The sequence below is a fragment of the Leucopleurus acutus genome (assembly GCF_964270905.1).
Source record: "Leucopleurus acutus genome assembly, chromosome: 2".
Taxonomy (NCBI): domain Eukaryota; kingdom Metazoa; phylum Chordata; class Mammalia; order Artiodactyla; family Delphinidae; genus Leucopleurus; species Leucopleurus acutus.
Window position 1 is genome coordinate 168,555,961 of NC_139143.1, and position 18,636 is coordinate 168,574,596.

An 18,636-nucleotide genomic window follows, 5' to 3' on the forward strand; every position below is an offset into this window, starting at 1 on the left:
TGGAGGACAGAGAATCTTGGAGGGAGGGGATTATTTCACTGAGCTGTCCTCGGGCTGCGGAGACTCTTAAAATCCCAGCCGCACAAGAGTAGAATGAATGAATGAACTTCAGGGCTTCAGGCCCCACCTCCCACTCAGGGCCAGAAATCCAGCTGACCCTCCCTGAGCAGTGGGGGCCCAGCTCTGTCTTGCACACCTCCGGGATCAGGGAGCTCAGTGCCTCTGGAGGCGGCTGGCACCATCTCTGGGAACCTCTGTGTAGCAGAAGGCTCCCTTTCGCTCGGGCTCCCCTCTGCCTCTCTGACCCAGGCTCTCAGAACTAGTGGTTAAAAGCTTGGGCTTCGGAGGTGCCCCTTGGGGTTTGCATCCCGGCTCTGTTTCTGTCTGCCCAGCTGGGCACACTCCAGTTTCCTCATCTGTAAATTGGGATAATAATCCCCATGCCTGTTTACTGGAGTTGTTTTGGTCACAGTGTGATTAATGTATGAAAAGTATTTGGTGTAGGGCCTGCCAGAGAATTGGTGGTTAATCAGCGGTAGCCCTCGTGGCTGTGATTAGGTCCTCTCTTTAGTCTTGGCTCTGCCCCCGGGGCCTGTGGAGACCACTGTGCCCGCCCCCTGCCGGGCTGAACAGCCCTGGACCGCTCTTCCTAGGGCAGGTCTTGGCCACCTGCCCATCTCTCTGCCTTGACCAGAGCTGTGCCCACCCCTGCCTGACTCTCCCACTGGCGGTGTTCATGAGGCAGAGTGGGCAGGGTGTGGCACCTGGCCCAGTAGGGCAAGGCTGCCCTACTGTGCGCTCGTGGGCTGTTGCTGATGGGGGCGGGCTGGCACTGGTGCCCGGATGCCCGGGCCCCTCTGCCTTTTTTCTCTGCCCTCCCTTGTCAAGGAGGTCGGGGATGTGTGGGTTTGGCCCTGACCCTGGCTTTGACCCCCAGCCCCAGCTATGATCTTTCTGCCCAGCTCTGAGCAGGCCCTGGGAGCCTGGCACCTCCTCCTTGGGAAGCTGAAGGGGAGGAGCCTCTGCTGCCCTGGTCCCCCCCGCCCTCCTCCCGTCTTCTCCCCAAAGATTTGTGCTCTGTGATGTCCGCCGTCCTCTCTGCCGATTTAACCTTCCTGTGTGTCTCTGCCCGTCTCATCCACTCTCTCACCATGTCTGTCGTCTCTCTTTGTCCCTCTTCCTCTCCTCCCCTCCCAGACTCTCTGGGGATGTGGCCCAGGCCTGTGATTCTGTGCGAATTGTGGCTGAAACTCACAGCGTCTGTATCTGTCTCCCTCCTCCTTTTCTCTCCCACTGTTTCTTTCCACCTTCTTTGTCTCTGTCCGCTGATGCTGCCTCTGGCTCAGTCCCATTGTGTCTGTGTGTCTGTCTCTCTCCCTCTCCTTGTCCCCCAGTTTTCTGCTCTTGGTCTTCGTTCTGTTTCTCTGCCTCCGGCTCCTCAGCCCCCCTGCTTGGGGACATTACTGAGGTCTTGGCATTTGGGGCCCTGCCAGTCTTGGGCAGCTTAAGGGCCCCAGGCTGAGTGCAGGCCCAGGCTCAGCCCAGCCTGTCCCCTGGAGTGTCGCCCTGACGGACCCTCTGCCTTGTCCTCAGGGCCTCGCTCTGGAGCTCCTGCGTGGTGCTGCCCCTGCTGGCGCTCACCTGGATGTCCGCCGTCCTGGCCATGACAGACCGCCGCTCCGTCCTCTTCCAGGCCCTCTTTGCTGTCTTCAACTCCGCGCAGGGCTTTGTCATCACGGCTGTGCACTGCTTTCTGCGCCGAGAGGTGTGCTGGGCCTCTCCTGCCCCTGTCCTCCCCACACCATGCCAGTCTCTCGCTTCTCCCCACGGTGCAGATGGGTGCAGATGGGGAAGATTGAGGCCCGACCAGGTCCCCAGCTGGGCAGCCCTTGGTGTGCGCGCTGATAGCTTGGGCAGCCTTGGCCTTGGCCTCGGCCCCCTGGGGCTCCTTTTCCCCCTCCCCTAGGCTGGATGCGCTTCTTTCCTTCCACACCCGCCCGGGTGCCTGGGGTGGGAGGCACAGCCAGCCGTGGCCGGGGGCCCTGTGGCAGCCTCAGGTCCAGCAGGCACCTGCTGCCCCCAGGTGCAGGACGTGGTGAAATGCCAGATGGGCGTGTGCCGGGCCGACGAGAGCGAAGACTCCCCCGACTCGTGTAAGAACGGGCAGCTGCAGATCCTGGTGAGTGAGGAGGCCCGGGCAGGGCACAGGTGGGTTCCCAGTGCCCCCTGCCCTAGACCCCTCACTTGCCTCATCTGTGGCGGGGAGGGAACAGAGACTGGGTTTGATTCAGGCTCAGCCGCTGACAGCTGGGTGGCCTTGGGCAAGTCCTTCCCCCCTTCAGTCTTCCCGCTGTCAGGTGCGGCTGGAGGAGACCACGCCTGGGGCCCCTCTGCTCTTTTGGGCAGTGTGCCCAGCAGAGGCAGACCCTCTGGGCGGGTAGGGAGGGGCCTGCGTTCCCCGCCCCCCCCCCATACATGGATCCTCTCTCTGCCTGTCTGCTCTCTCCCTCTCTGCCTATAGTCAGACTTTGAAAAAGATGTGGACCTGGCTTGTCAGACAGGTGAGTGTGCCAGGGCAGAGCCGAGCATGGCCCCAGAGAGGGGCAGGAAGGGAGGGCCCCCAGCCGCACCAAGGAAGGCCCTGACAGGGGTCTGGCTGCGGGGTCCAGCTTTTGAGTCAGACAACCCTGAGTTGGATTCAAGGCTGTGAACACCACTCACTGTATGACTCTGGGCAAACAGCTTACACACCTACAACGGAGAGAAATGTGTCCTCCCAGGGTGGCTGGGAGCCTTACGTGAACTGGGGGACATCAAGTGCCTAGCCGGGTGCTCCGCACAAAGTGTCATGTCCGTGATTCTTACCGGAACCTCCTTCAAGTTCCGTCTCCTGGGGAGGAGCTGCCCAGGGAGCGGGGAGGAGCAAGTCTCTTTTGACGGCCTTGGGGCTGTCGGGTCAGAGGTCAGGACCCGCACCCGGGCACTGTGGGAGCTGGGCCTTGGCTTCGTTCCTCGCCCTCTCTGGCTGTGGGCCTCTGGGATAGACACCTTCTTAACCCCTGTGTTAACCACCCAGCCATCACGCCAGGACTCAGTTTCCCCCACTGTCCAAGCTCAGCGTGGGCAAGGGCATCTGGGGGCTCCTCCTCCCCCGGACTTACCTCCCTCCACTCCTGCCCCCAGTGCTTTTCAAGGAGGTCAACACTTGTAACCCGTCCACCATCACGGGCACACTGTCCCGCCTGTCCCTGGACGAGGACGAGGAGCCCAAGTCCTGCCTCGTGGGTCCCGAGGGCAGCCTCAGCTTCTCACCGCTGCCTGGCAATCTCCTGGTGCCCATGGCAGCCTCACCAGGGCTGGGGGAGCCACCGCCCCCCCAGGAGGCCAACCCCGTGTACATGTGTGGGGAGGGTGGCCTGCGGCAGCTGGACCTCACGTGGCTGCAGCCTGCCGAGCCGGGCTCCGACGGGGACTACATGGTGCTGCCCCGGAGGACTCTGAGCTTGCAGCCCGGCGGCGGGGGCGGAGGTGGCGAGGACGCCCCGCGGTCCCGGCCCGAGGGCACCCCCCGGCGGGCTGCCAAGGCACTGGGCCATGCCGAAGGCTACCCCAGCTTCCTGTCTGTGGACCACTCGGGCCTGGGGCTGGGCCCTGCCTACGGGTCGCTACAGAACCCCTACGGGATGACCTTCCAACCGCCACCGCCGACACCCAGCGCCCGCCAAGTGCCCGAGCCGGGGGAGCGCAGCCGGACCATGCCCCGCACCGTGCCTGGCTCCACCATGAAGCTGGGCTCCCTGGAGGTGAGGGGCTGCTGGGCATGGGCGGCGGGTGGGGGTGGGAGGCCTGACCCCGGGTGCCTGTGACTATGTCTGGCAGCAGCCGGGAAGGGACAGCCGGCAGCCTCCTCATACAAAGTCCTGGGGAGTATATCTGCTGTGCGTTTCTCCTCCGTTTGTGCCCATGGCGGCTCCAGGGGAATCCTGGCTCCTCTGAGCTCCTCAAATGGGCTTGGACGCCACGCGCTGAGGGTGCACTTCTCGAAGGTGTTCACACTTGCTTTAGTGCCTGTTTTGGGGTGACCAGTTAGGATGGGCCCTCCTTTAAGGGGCCTGTGGCTCAGGCCCGGTGCTCTATTGCTAGGGAAGCCACGTCATAGGGGATGAGAGCCTGGGTCTCCGAGTCCCCAAGTTCAGATCTGGACGCTGCTGATCAGCAGCGAGATTTCGAGCATAATCTTCCCCTGAGGCTCACGGAATCTCTCTTCGCCTTAATCTCTCTGAGCCTCAGTCTCCCCATTTGTAAAGTGGGGATAACACAGGAGCAGCCTCCTGGTAGAGTTGTTGCGAGGACTAATTGATATAAAACATGTATCTCTGTGTGGAGCAGGTAGAAAGTGCTAGATGATTGGGGATTGCTACTGGAAGCATTCCTGAAGTCAGCCTCAGGCACTGCCCGTAGGCCTGTGGTAATTGCCCCTCTCTTCCTGAGAAAATGTCAGCCCCTCTCTTGCCCTGCCTGTGTGTTTTCTGTGGCTGCCCCACCTTCTCTCTGACCTCCTCAGGCCTGCTCCCTGCAGGGAATCACTGGCCACAAGCAGTTGGTAGTGGCCCCCTGTAGAAAACTCTAGAACTTTCGTTGGAGGGATGAGGAGGGTGTGGATGAGGACAGGGTCAGGAATCACGGCTCAGGCACCACTGGCTGTTCATGTTCGGCCCCAGAAACCGGCTCCCCATCCTCCCCACGAGAAAACGAAGTTAGCAGCTAGAAGGTTTGCAAGTTTAGTTTTTCTCCCAAAATGTTTCTTGAACATTTGGTGCCTGCGCTTGCCGCAGATGGCAGAAACAGGAAGGCGTCACAAAGAAAACTTGACACGGGAACTGGGGAAGGGAGCGCTCAGCATGGTGGCAGGTTTTGTTCTGGGGACACCTGTCCGTGCTTGGGCCCCTGAGGAGGGGCCGGCCCTGGGCTCCTTGTGTGGGAGGTAGCAGGAAACACGGCGGAGTCTTGAGGGGTCAAGGATGACGTGCAGAATTCTGGTGTGGGCAACTGTGAGGGGCGGAGGAGTGTGTTGGGGGCGGGGGGATTTAGAGTTTATTCTCTTGGGTGCAGCCGTGTGTGCCTTGCCCGCGGGCATCGGGGAGCAGGGAGAGGAGTCCCGCTGCCTCCAGAAAGTGCAGTGTGGCTGGGAACGGGGAGGACACGTGTGTGTGTGTGTGTGTGTGTGTGTGTGTGTGTGTGGTGAAGGGCAGGGAAGAGTGCAGGGCAGAGTGCGGGGGCTGAGAGTTGGAGACGCCAGGGTGGATGGCGAAGAAAGAGCAGGCAGGGAGGTGGAAGGACCAGGAGAGGGGGCGTGTCTGCAGGCCTGGGACTGGGGAGATCTAGATGGCGGTTTTAGAGGCGTCCTTGAGGACTGTGGGGCAAGTCCTTCACCCTGGACCTCAGTTTCCCCAGTGTGACCTGAGAAGGTCGGACTTGGCCTCGTGAGCGCTCCTGTGCCAACATTCTGAGACTCTAAGGCCTCCTTCTTGAGTGGCACCAAATGCTGCGTAGGCCACTGGGGCCTTGAAGGTGGTCTTGGGCAAGTGAGAGCCGGGAGAGGCATGAGGGAGGGAGGCCAAGGAGGCAGGGCCAAGTTTGGCAGGAAAAGGGGCAAAGTGCGGTGAAAGGAAGGTTTCTGTAACCCTGCGTCCTGTATTTGCAGGACAAGTGGAGGTTTCCAGGGAGAGAGGAGCCCGTTGGTGGCAGAGAGGATGGGGCAAGATGGGGCAGGACAGAGGGGTGGAATCCAGGACACAGAGGAAGGAGGGTCTGCTCTGTGATCCCATGTGGGGATCTGTGTCCTGCCGTGTTGGAAGTCTGCGCTGTGACATCTGGTCCACGTGCAGGTGCATGTCTACGCGTGTGCCAGCCTGTGTGTGCCCCTGGCAGTCCTGTGGTGGGGTCGCGCCTTGGAGCCTCGTCTCCCAGGCCCTAAGCCCATTTCCACAACCTCTAGGGCTGTCCTTTCAAGGGTTCCTAGCTCCTGAGCCTGGGCTGGGGGAAGGTACAGTGGGCAGACCCTGGGGGGAGCAGATTTCCTCACTCTCAACCCCCTGCACAGGGTAAAAAGTTTTTTTCTCTTTCACTGCTTCCTTGTTGCTCCTTCCCAGCGAAAGAAGTTACGGTATTCAGACCTGGACTTTGAGGTAAGTGCTACAGTGTATGTGTGTGTTGGGTTTGGGATTGTGGGGGGCGGTTTGTCCCTGGAGGGTCCCTTCCTACAATTAGCCCAACCCCCAGTGCAGAGCCTGACCCCATGACAGTCCCTCAACTGCCCAAGCCCGTAGCTCTGGGGTGAAGAAAGAGCCAGGCCTTGTCCCGGAGGGGCCGGCAGCAGGCAGGGATGTGGGGACCCAGGTTGCTGAGCGTCCCGTGGGGAGCACCTGCCCTGACGCCCTGTGGCTCCCAGAAGGTGATGCACACCCGGAAACGGCACTCGGAACTCTACCATGAGCTCAACCAGAAATTCCACACTTTCGACCGCTACCGCAGCCAGTCCACGGCCAAGGTGAGGCCTCCTCTTGTGACTGCCCCTGCCTGGAGCTCGGGGCCCAACCTGGCACAGTGGCCCCTGGGGTCAGACCCTGACCCGTGGCCCCCGTTGCAGAGGGAGAAGCGGTGGAGTGTGTCCTCAGGTGGGGCAGCCGAACGGAGCGTGTCCAGCGTAAGTGCCCCAGGCTGGGGTGGGGTGGGGTGAGGTGGGCCGCGAGGTACTCATTCCCTCCCTGCCCTCCTCCCCGGTGTGGGCAGCCTCAGCTTGCCTCACCAAGGGCCTGCCCATGGCATAAGCAACAGTCTGGGGTTTTTAGGAGATGGGGGGTATTGGTGGGAGCTCCATCAGGATCTTGAGGAGGGTGGGCAGCAGGAGTCATGGTCTCAGGGGGCCACTCTGAGCACAGGGATGAGGAACCCCACTCTGGAGCCAGGCGGGTCTGGATTTGAACCCCACTTTGGCACCCGATTGCTCGGTAACTTTGGGCATCACTGGCCCTCCCCGGGCCTTCTCAGTTGGTTCTCTGTACAGTGGGTGAGGGTATTGGCCCATCTCCACGGGCCCTTCCCTCTCCCCCGCACAGGAGAAGCCCAGTCCAGGGGAGCGTCCCGGCTTGTCCCAACAGCGGCGACATCAGAGCTGGAGCACCTTTAAGTCTATGACGCTGGGCTCGCTGCCCCCCAAGCCCCGAGAACGGCTGGCCCTGCACCGGGCAGCAGCCTGGGAGCCCACAGAACCACCGGATGGCGACTTCCAGACAGAGGTGTGAGTGCCACTCCGGACTGCCCACTGCGTATAAATATTATATATCTCTCTATTTTCACACTCCACTTTGGAACTACCCAGGAGCCAGCGCCCCCTCCCCTCTCCCGAGGGCTGGGCAGGGAGGCACAGTGGACTCAGCTGGGCTGGGGGAGCCAGACACGGCGTGGCCGGGGGACCAGGGCCCTTCCTTGTTTCTCAGAGGCCCCTCAGCCCCTGGAGCCCCATCTTCACCCCCAGGCTGTCTGTCCCTGTCCCGGGCTGGGGAGGGGGGAGGGAACTTTCTTGGGAATAAACTTCACTCTGTGGATTTTGCTGCTGAGCTATTTGCTTTCCCCAGGGGAAGGCCCAGCCCTGGGACCCCAACTTTGTTCTTCCATCTCTTTGGTTCGCCTCACTTGGTCTTGTCAAATTGTGATGGGGTCAGGCTGACTCCAACTGGGAGGGGGTGGCCTAGGCTCTGACTCCATCCTTGCCCCTGACTCCCTGGGTGACCCTGGACACAACCCTTCCCCTGTTGGGGCCTGAGGGAGGCAGATTGGGAATGTAGGGTGGAGCCCCTTGAAGTAGGACTTCCCCATTGGCTGTGATGGTCATGGCTGCCTTTCACTGGGGCCCAGAGGCCAGGCAGAGCTTAGTGACCTCAGGTTCCCCATCTGTGAAATGGGGATGGTGACAATACCTACCTCATAGGGTTGTTACGAGGATGAAACAGATTAACATATGTAAAGTTAGCTCTGGCGAGTGAGTGCCTGGCACAGAAGTAGCTCTTTTAGTATTACCTGTTGTCTAAGGCACCTGGTCTCCTGCTGTGCTCTGTGCTAGGAGTTCCACACCCTCGGCCTGGACCCGTCACAGCAACCTTGCAGGAAAGTTTTAGGTGGCCCATTTTGTGGATAAGAAAATGAGGCCGGAGATGGGAAGTGACTTGCTCAAGGCCACAGTCAGAGACAGGGCTGGGACTTCACCTTTATCAGTACCGTCCTGGTAGGACTGGAAGCTGGAGCTCAGCTTCCAGGGACCTGACCTTCACGGCTGCAGAGGAGCAGCGGGAGAGCTCAGGTTCCAGGGCTCAGCGTGGGTGTGGGGTGGAGGGACCGGGGTGGCTTGGGGCCAGAGGGCAGTTTCTAGGGCGTAGTCTGTATAAGCCTGAGTGAGTGAACCCTTCTCAGTTCCTAGGAATCCAGGCAAAGAAGGGTAGAATCAGTGTGGAGACATGTTGCCACGGCTCTTCTGTGGTCAGGCAGCCACGGGAGCAGAGGCCACAGGTGCAGCTGCCGGCCTGGTCATTTAGCAGCATGGGCACCTCTGGGCCCCTCCCCAGAGACTCTGAGACACAGATGCAGGCCCCTGGAGAGCTGACTGACTCTGGAGGTGGACATGTCAGAGGGAGGGGTTAGGTGCTATAGGAGCCTGGATGGGGGAGAAGGAAGAAGGGACTGGCTGCTGGGGTGGGGGTGGCTGTCACAGCTAACGGCCTCCTGGAGGGGCTGGAGGAGTGGGTGTCATGGTGGTACCGGCTCCCTAAGTCTTCTCTGAATCCTGCCAGCTGCGGCCCGGTCAGAGGAGGGAGCAGACCCCCGCCCTCCCCTTGGGCAGCCCCAGCACTTATGGGTACAAAGCGATCACTCAGGCACCGTCTCACTTGAGTCTTCGAGGTAGGTATTGTGACTCCCCCATTTTACAGATGAGGAAATCAAGGCTCAGAGAGAGGCATGACTTTCCCAAACTTCCACGGCTTGTTAGTGGCTATATTGCAACTTGAGGCCGGAGGTGGCAGAGTCCCCAGTACCAGCCAGCTTAGGCAAAAGGGGACTTCGTTCGCTTAGGAGCTGCAAGCTGCAGGAAGGGAGTGGTAGGTGGTGGGTGGGTGGCTAGCCTTGGGAGATGAAGGCCAGGGTCAGGGTGTGGCCAGATCTCATCCCTTCCAGCTGCTCTCTACGTCAGCTCCATTCTTTCAGGCAAGCTTCCTCACCCCCCTGGGCCCCCCAGGCTTCCTTCTTGCAGCCCCTATCACTCAACTCTGCCCCCAGAGGGAAAAAAACTTTCTCTTGAATTCCAATCAGAAAACCCCCAAGGAAGGGCTCTGATTGGCCCCAGCCAGGGAGTGGGGCACTGTGATTGGCAGCCCCCTTGGGAACCTCAGGGGAGGGGGAGGGGGAGTAGGTCTCCAAAAGGGGAGGTCCTATTCCCAGAAGGGGGCAGTAGGCTCACACAAACAAAGCCCCGGTCCCTGACCTTTTGCCAGCAGATCCCACGCCACATCCTGGCCTTTTTCTAAGAGGCATCACCTAAAGCCTTCTGGGTGCCTCTCCTGTGCTTCTGCCTCCCCACTTCCCAGCCCTGGGCTCCACTGGCCACCACAAGGATCTCTCGGGATGAGCTGCAATGTGCCTTCCCCTCCCTGCTTGTAGTTTCTTGCTTTGCATCTGGTTTGAGGAGGAGGGTGAGTAACCACAGCTGCAGCAGAGGCTCCTGAGGGCTTTGAGACTCACCACGTCCATGGTCAGGGGCAGAGCTTTCCTGTGTCGAGGGCTGTGCTCCTCTCTGCCCATCAGTCCCCACTCCCTAGGCACTGACTTGCTGCGTCTCTTTGGACAGGTCACTGGGCCCTGTCTGACTTGGGTTTCCTTATCTGTAGTCCTGATTGTCCTTTGTTTGGGCTAATATCTAACAACCTGTCATGTCTTTCCTAGACTTGAATTTCTCATCTCATTGTCCTCCTTATTCTCTCTGCCTCCAGTCGCTACCTAGCTCTGGGGTGATCTTTCCAAAATGCACATCTGGCCAGGTCACTGCCCTCCCTGCTCAGAAGGCTTCCAAGGACCCTAGAAATTGCCTAGAATGCAAGGCCCTTAGTGATGTGGCCCTTGCCTACCTCTCCTGGCCCATCTCTCTCACCTCCATGCTTTCGCACATGCCATTCCTTCTGCCTGGAACGTTCGCCTGCTCACACTGGCAACTTCCCCTTCAGCCTTCCAGATCTAGCCCCCGTGGCCCCCCTCTGTGAAACTGCCCCTGAGCTCCCCGCCTCAGCAGTCAGCACTCGCTGGGCTTCCAGGGCCCCGGCACACACTTTCACTCTCACACTGCTTGCACAGAATGGCTCTCATCTATGTCAGCCTGGTTTGGGTTTGTGCACTCAGCCGAGGGCTCCATGTGGAGCAGGCCTCAGTGGCTCTTTACCGAGTGAACAGATGGAATGCACACATCTCTCGGAACATTGGTTTTCTCATCTGCAAAATGGGGATACCGATAATCCTTACCCAGCCTTCCTCACTGGGTATCTAGAACATGACATGAGATTATTCCTGGGGAGGGTTTTGCAGGTGGTATCCACCCCTCCCACAGTTTTTCCTTCCTGGGCCTCTGTGCTATATATATTAGGACCCCGGGTGGGAAGGCAGCCCTGGGTGCTGTCCAGGGTGCTGAATGGGACGCTGCCCTCCCAAGCAATAAGGAGACAGACCTAGAAGCTCACCCAAGCTCACCTGCAGCCTTTCCGTGCCTTGCAGGCTGTGGCAAGGTCACGGGTGAGCAGAGCACCCCTACTTTCATAAGACCATACCCTGGGGAATGTCCAACAAAAATATAATGCAAATTACATATGTAATTTAAAACTTTCCAGTAGCTATTTTTAAAAATTATCCATTTATTTTTGGCTGCTTTGGGTCTTCGTTGCTGCACGCGGGCTTTCTCTAGTTGCAGAGAGCAGGGGCTACTCTTCGTTGAGGTGCACAGGCTTCTCATTGTGGTGGCTTCTCTTGTTGCGGAGCCCAGGCTCTAGGCGCGTGGGCTTCAGTAGTTGTGGCACGTGGGCTCAGTAGTTGTGGCTCCCGGGCTCCAGAGCGCAGGCTCAGTAGTTGTGGCACGCAGGCTTAGTTGCTCCGCGACACGTGGGATCTTCCCAGACGAGGGATCGAACCTGTGTCCCCTGCATTGGTAGGCGGATTCTTAACCACTGCACCACCAGGGAAGTCCAGTAGCTATTTTTAAAAGGAAAAGATGAAATTCATTTTAATAACATATTTAACCCACTATATCAAAAATACTATCATTTTAACACATAATGAATATAGATGATTATGGATGAGATACTTAACATTCTTGTTCCGTACTGTCTCTGAAATCCAGTGTGTGCATTACATGTCCAGCACATCTCAATTCAGAAGAGCTACATGCTGAGGACTCGGTAACCACATGTGGCTAGTGGCTATCAAATTGGACAGCATAGCTCTAGACACAACAAACGCAGTGACCTTGGGCAAATCAATTCAATGACCTCTGAAAAGGAGGTAGGAGTACTACCTGCTTCACTGGGTCATGGGAGCGTTCATGGAGGTGATGTAAAGCAGGTTCCCAGCACAGCGCCAGCACCAAGGAGGCCCTAAGTCCGTGTTCCTGGAATCTGGGTATTCAGGGGACACAAGCGGGCGGGGAGGGGGTGTTGGGGAAGTAGGAGGAAGTCCCGAGGAGACCTGTGCACTGGTGTCAGGTCGACCTCAGCAGGGCTGGGGGAAGGGCGCACCCCCCCTCACCCCTACATCACCCCCACAGCCTGTCTTCCTTTTTCCCACCTGCAGCCCCACCCCTGGGAGAAGGGAGACAGGTTAGGAATGGCACTTGGACAGACGCGTTAAACTCATCTGGGTTTAATTCACTTCCACTATGCACCAATTAAAAGGAAACTAGGTGACCCAGGTGGCCTGAGGGAGAACCTGTGTGCAGGCTGCTGCCAACTTCCGTCTCTCTGGACTTATTTCCCTTGAGGCTTCCTCTTGCCCACCCCCCGGGCAGCCCTGGGTCCAGGAGTTGAGGCTTTTTAGAGCCAGTCCCCAGTACCCCCCCATTATTCCTCCCTGCACTCCTCCAAGAACACCCACCCCAGGAACACCCCTGCCCTCTCAGGCCCTCAAAACACATGCTAAGTGTCCAGGTCAGAGGAGACTCCAGTAAGGGTTTTGGCATTTCAGACTAGTGGGAAGTCAAGAAGGGTGTGGGGCAGCGGGTGGCACGATCAGATTTAATAGGATGGCTCTGGGTGGATGGGCAGTGGATGGGGGGCAGTTACTGAAGAGTGAGATGGATGCAGAGAGACCGGTGAAGAGACCATCCATACAAAGGAAGCTTTAACTTAGGGGGATGCTACGGAGGGAGCATGGAGTCTCTATGTATGCAATGGTGGAATTGTCAGCCCCTGGTATGGACGGTATCAGAAGAAGCCAAGGGTGGCTTGTGGGCTTCTGTCTTACACACCTGGGTGGATGACCATGCCATTGAATTTGGAGGCCAGGAAGAGGACCAGCTTTGGCGGGGGACAGTCATGACTTTCACCTGGAACACGTTAACCTTGCAATGCCTCGGAGATAGTCATGGGGGAATTTCAAGTAGGAAGTAGATGGTTAGACATACAGGACTAGATTTCAGGAGAAGGGCGGGACGAGAGTTACTGGCATGGCAGGAAGCCGTATTGGAGCAGGCTGTAGAGTGAGTGGGAGGTGAAGAAATTAAGACAGGATAGACAATTCTTGAAGTGGAGTTATGAAAAGAGGGAGAGAAAGGTCAGGGGCCACTGTTGGCTCTGAAGGTGAATTAGCTGGAGAGGATGATGGAATGTTTCCAAGAATGGAGAGGCCATCCTTACCCCCTCCCCAAGATCCTACGTAATGACAGACCAAAAATAACCAGCCCTACCACCCTGGGAGGCAGGATCCTGAGACCTGATGATGGATATCATCACAGAGATTGATTCTGCTCGTTTGCTGGGCTGCAGGCCAGCCACGGTCCTTGAAGGAGGGTCGGGGAGGATAGGGGTGGGCATTCAGCAAAACCGTGGCTCCAAGGTCTTCTGGGAGGAGGGAACTTTAGACTCCATAGGGAGCTCCCAGACACAAGGTGGAGGTATAGATCCAGTGCCCTGGGCTCTCTGCAGCGCTTGTCCCTGCTCCTTCTGACCAGGCAGGAGCAGGGGTGAGCCATCCCCACAGTCTCAGCTCCCCACGGGGCCTGCTTCAGGCTGGTGTGTCCCCATCCCCTGCCGTGGCACGGCACAGCCCCAGCCATCCATCCGGTCATCCCCAGAGTCAACCAAAAAAGTCAATATTTAATTTGGGCACCATGTTAATGCCATCGATTGCCACCTCCCCTCCTCCACTTCCTCAGGCTCATTTGTCTCTTCCCACCCATGGAGTGGAGGGGGGCAGTACTGGAACCCAGTGGAGGCAGAGCTCAGCCTGGGTCGGATTGGGAAAACTGGCCTGCATGTAGGGATGCTGCCCTTAGCCACCCAGGTTCCCATTCTCCCTGAGAATCACCGACCTGCTTTGTTTGAGTTTCCTGAGCCCTCTCTCCAGTGAGGAGGAGGCCAGGAGGTCCACATTCCTCCCAGGCGGGGACTGAGCCTAACTCCTTGCAGGGTCCATACACAGAGCAGGTGTGGTTGCCATGGAGGGAAGGATAGAAACCGTGAAGTATACCAACGTGGGGGAAAAGTGAGGGCAAATCCTAAGACCCAGAACCCGAGGGCTGTGCCGGCTCAGGCTTCTAGAGCCCCTCCTGGGTGCCCACTGCTGCACCCGTGTGATGCTGTGGAACCCACACAAGGACCTTAGATGAGGGTCCATCTCTAGACCTCAGAGAGGGGCTTGGGGGAGAGTTGAGCTTAGAGGCCTAGAGCTCAGCTGGGCAGCGAAAGAGGCCGAGGGGAGGGCAGGGTCCAGCTCCACTGTTTGTTCTTGTCAGCTCTCTGGGTCCAGATACGGGCAGGTAGGCTGTGCCCTTTGGTGTTCTTCCCCAGCCCAGCCCACCCACCCCCAGGAAGGGAATGGAGTCTGCTTTGGGGGCCAGGCTTGTGCTCAAACCACAACTCCATCCCCAACTTGCTGAGAGGCCTTGGGAAAGTTAAATAACCTCTCTGAGCCTTAGATTCCTCTTCTGAGAAGTTTCTTAGGGCTTGGATCACTTTTTACAGTTTCAGAGGGTCAGGGATGGGCAGGGGCAAGCCTTGGTGGCCCAAGGGGGTATTACCAGAGTTCTCACACTGAGCAGCTGCACACTGGTACAGCCTTGAGAAGCTGCCAGCAACGCTGCTGAGGCTGCTCGCTGTCAGGCCTGGGCCACCGTGGCACCCTTGGTGCTCCTCGTTATCCTGAGCTGAAGAGCCAAGACCATGTCACCAAGGGGACAGTCAGGCCAGGCCTGCCATCTAGCACCTGGGTGACCCAACAGGCAGTCCAGCTTGGGGCACCAGCAAGGTGGCAGCAACACACGTACACACACACGTACACACACACACACACACACACACACACACACACACAAACACACACACACACGCGGGAAGAAATGCTGCTTCAGTGAACTTATCCACAGTTTTGCAATTGAAAAATCCCAAAAGAAGTTGTTTTCATTTCTGCATACACGTAAGTATTATGCTTCATGGGTTACTATCGTTTCTATTATGAATCACGTATGGGGAGTACTAGGACATCTAAGTCTTAGTCTGGCCCAGCTGACTCCCATCCTGAGCTGCCCAGAGATTCCTCAGCAGCCCAGCTGACCCACTCGGAGCCACTCAGTCAAGCCTTGAGCCAGAAGAGGCTGGTTTGGTCATTCATTTATTCAGTAAACATTGTCCAATGCCAAATTGTGCCAGGCCCTGAGCTGGGCACTGACAAGGTAAAGATGAGGAAGACATACTTTCTAAGAAGGATACCGAGGAGGAAGGAAGCAGGGGGAAGGGATGGATTTTGTTTTTTCTGCCCAAAACCTTCCAGGGACCTCTCGTTGCTCTTAGAATAAAAGTTAAGTTTCCTCACGGTGGCCCAAGAGGCAGGGCCTGATGTCCCTGCCTATCACTCCGACGGAGCTCCAGCCACATGGCCTCCTTTGTGCTCCTCGAACACATTTCGTGGTTTCTCTCACCCCAGGGCCTTTGCATATGCTATACCTACCCCCTGAAAGGCTCTTCCCTGGTTATCTGCTTTGCTGGCTCATCTTTTGATTGAAGCTCTGATGCCACCTCCTGCATACCCCTTGCCCTTCTGGGCCGTTTTCTATCACATCATCCTAATCCTTCCATAGTGCCACTTCTCCCAATGTGGAATTATAGCACCTATTTCCTATGTATTGTCTGTTTCCCCCACTAGACTGTAAGCCTCTGAGGGTGAAAAAGGGTGATAGTCACTGACATTCATACCATTGCCTGACATATGATATGAACTTCATAGCTAATGTTGAATGGATGAATGAATGAATGTGGAATTTAAGGTTCCCAGGTATCCAGGAAGCAGGTAGAGCTAAAGCTCTGGCCCTTGGTGCCCCACCACAGACCGACCATATCTGCGTCTAGACCTGGGGGTGGAGGGAGGGTGTTGCATACACAGGCCTGGGAAGGGGAGAGCCCCAGTGGTGTCCAGCCTCAGGGCATGCATATTGCAGGAGACTCCTTCCTTGCATATCAATATCAGCTTGTTGCTAGACTGGCAGCTCCAGCTGCTGCTGAGTTTTTCACCGTCAGGGCCAGTGGTTGATTGGAGATGAAGGCCGCATCTACTTGAGTGTGAGAGTGTCACGTACAGCTAGGCAGGGGTTGGCTTCCATGTGGCCCCTGGGCGCTACCATGTGCAGCTGCGTGTCTGAGCAGGCTCTGCCCTTAGCTGGCACGCAGTGCACACAGGCGATTTATGTTTTACACACCATCACTTCCAAGCCCAACTGAGGGAAGGAAGGGCCATTAGAGACCATTGAGTTCCACTCCCCACATTGTGCAGAGAGAAAAACTGAGGCCCATAGAGGGGAGAGGTTGCAAAGTTACATCAGGAGACCATGCGGGGTCAGGTGTAATGCTCAGTGGACAGGGAGGATTTATGGAGAACCTATGGTGTACCTGGCCCTGCTCTGGGCACTGGGGACTCATCACACTAGAGCAGCCCACAGTCCAGGAAACGGGGCTTGGGGAAGAGGGAGCCAGACCTGGACGTGAGCCATAGGCCCCAGAGCAGGAGGGGTCTCCTCTGTCTTTGTGGGGAGGGTGTCTGGGAAGGCCACTTAAAGAAGGCAACACTTGCCCTGAGCTTTAAAGACTGAAAGCTCAGCAGGCAGAGAAAGGGGAAAGGGCACTCCCAGCGGAGGGTGCCATGTAAGCAAAGGCGCGGAGGCATGAAACAACCTGGCAAGTTTGGAAAATTGCAAATCATATGGCTTGGGTGGGGCGGGGAGTGCGAGGAGGATGGGCTGCAGAGACGAGGCGGCGAGGGAGGCAGGTTCTGATCACAGTGGGCCTTGTGGGCTGCGGTAGAGGTTTGGATTTTATCCTGAGGGCTGCCAGCAAATCACGGGAACAGACTTGGGTTTTAGAAAGATTTCTGTAGCAACCGAGGATAAATGAATTCAACAAATACATTCTTTTTAAAAAGATTTCTTTTTAATGTGGACCATTTTTGAAGTCTTTATTGAATTTGTTATAATATGACTTCTGTTTTATGTTTTGGTTTATTGGCCCTGAGGCATGTGGGATCTTAGCTCCCCGACCAGGGATCGAACCTGCACCCCCTGCATTGGAAGGCGAAGTCTTAACCACTGGACTGCCAGGGAAGTCCCGCAAATACATTTTGAATGCATACTTACTATGTGCCAGGCACCATGCTGGGTCCTAAGGATTCAATTCTGAATGAGGCACACCTAGTCTCAGTCCTGCAGTGAGATACACAGACAGGTGGAGCAGGTGGGACTGTTGGCACACAGACTCAAGAAACACACTATTTCTGTATTCTCATTAAATCAGCTCCAATCTGACTCTCACTCTAGCCCTTGCCTAGAAGTTGGCAGAAGATTCAATCTCAACCATCCCCGGAGCCGTCTGCCACTTTCTCTGTAGGCTCATGCAAGGACCTGCTGTCCCACCAGGGTCTAAGCATGGAGTCCTGATTCCGGGTGCACTAGTTACACAGAGATAGATGCCCATTGTACTAGTCCATGTGGTCCCTCGAGGTTCGGCAGCTCAGCTGTTCCTCTGCCACCCGGAAGCGTTGAGGCTAGTACCTCAGTGCTTGGGCTCCAGCCTCCCCAGGTGCTCCACCAGTCCCCCAGCTCCCATCATCTGTCAGGGGAGGGACTGCCGGCCACAGATCCCCACCATTCAGATGCCCCCCACTTCTGGCTCCTCTGCAGCTAGCTGCGCTCTCTCCTTTCTCTGCCCACATTGGCTGCCCTCTTCTCCCCATCCCCTTGGGAACACCTAGCACAGTCACTTCCAGAAGGTTAGCTTTTTCAAAATCAGGATGTGCCGTCCGACTTCAAGCAGCTGTTATGTTCAACCCCGCACAAGTTTCCAGAGGCTAGAAAAATCAGAGGGTTCGGATACCAGCTTGGAACTGGGAAGGGAGCAAAATAATTAACATTTCAATAAATTATCCTGCCACAAAAAGTGGATAGGTGATGAGAGACCCGGGCACCGGGTCCTGTGGGAGCTCAGATAAGGGGCACCTAGCTCATGCCAGAAGGTCGGGAAAAGCCTCTCAAGGAGGGAAGTTTTTGCCATATGAGTCCTGAAGACAGCAAGGAAAAGTGTTCCAGGAAGAGGGAACAGCAGGTGTGAAGGACTCAAGGTAAGAGCCAACAGGGGTGTGTGAGGAACTGACAATTGCCCTGTGAGAATAGCTGGGACTGAAGGAGGTGGGGCTGGGTGATGAACACCTCCTAAATCCCAAGCGAAGGTTTGGAGTTAATCTGACCATGAGAAGCCACTGAAAAACTTTAATCAAAGAAGAGACCCGAGCAGATTTCTGGTCTAGAAACATTTAATTGGCTATTAGTGGAAAATGAATAGGCAGAGGGTAAAATTTGAGGCAGGGGAAAGCAGTTGGTAGGAGCTGCAGGGATCCAGGCAAAGGATGGTGGCTGCCTGGACCCCTGGTGGTGGCAGTAATGGACAGAAGCATTATCCATAGATAATTATGAGGAAGAAGGGACAGGACTTGGGGGGAAGGGCGGAGGGCAGATCTTCCAATGACTATCTGGGGCAAATCCCTGAGATGGGGCAGAGCAGGATGGTGGTGGGAAGGTGTCAGCAGAACATCGAGGGAGAAGAAGGAAGGATTCGGGGTGCAATGGACCCCTCCCCCCACCCCATCTCTGCATCGCGCGATTCCCAAACTTCCCACTAGATGGAGGGCTGGTGCTGGGAGACAGGCTCCGCCTCTCATCCTCTGCCCCTCACCCCCAGTGGGATGGGCCTCCACTTGGGCCTTTCCAAACCCCGTGTCCCTGAACTCGATAGGAGAGCGGCTGTATTTGGGGCCATCAGCTGCCCCCACTCCCCAGGACTGTGGCCTCAGCCT

General features: G+C 57.0%; 1 protein-coding gene and 1 pseudogene across 10 annotated transcripts in view; both read left to right on the forward strand.

Annotated features, from left to right (window-relative positions):
- The window catches only part of ADGRB2 (adhesion G protein-coupled receptor B2), a gene marked incomplete at both ends in the record, with an annotated part of 32,702 nt that extends 25,398 nt beyond the window's left edge, over positions 1 to 7,304 (forward strand). For 5 of the 9 annotated variants that reach the window (XM_082834221.1, XM_082834222.1, XM_082834224.1 and 2 more), the window contains 7 exons: positions 1,594 to 1,765; positions 2,084 to 2,179; positions 2,522 to 2,561; positions 3,184 to 3,803; positions 6,153 to 6,188; positions 6,452 to 6,550; positions 7,119 to 7,304. In XM_082834221.1, the coding sequence (XP_082690347.1) occupies positions 1,594 to 1,765; positions 2,084 to 2,179; positions 2,522 to 2,561; positions 3,184 to 3,803; positions 6,153 to 6,188; positions 6,452 to 6,550; positions 7,119 to 7,304 (1,249 nt within the window). Of the gene's footprint in view, positions 1 to 1,593; positions 1,766 to 2,083; positions 2,180 to 2,521; positions 2,562 to 3,183; positions 3,804 to 6,152; positions 6,189 to 6,451; positions 6,551 to 6,649; positions 6,707 to 7,118 lie in introns of all 9 variants that reach the window. The other 4 variants (XM_082834227.1, XM_082834228.1, XM_082834220.1 and 1 more) reach the window with 3 other exon arrangements.
- LOC309974959 (methylosome protein WDR77-like) overlaps positions 1 to 18,636 on the forward strand; it is a 462,921-nt pseudogene that overhangs the window by 175,084 nt on the left and 269,201 nt on the right. The window lies entirely within an intron of this gene.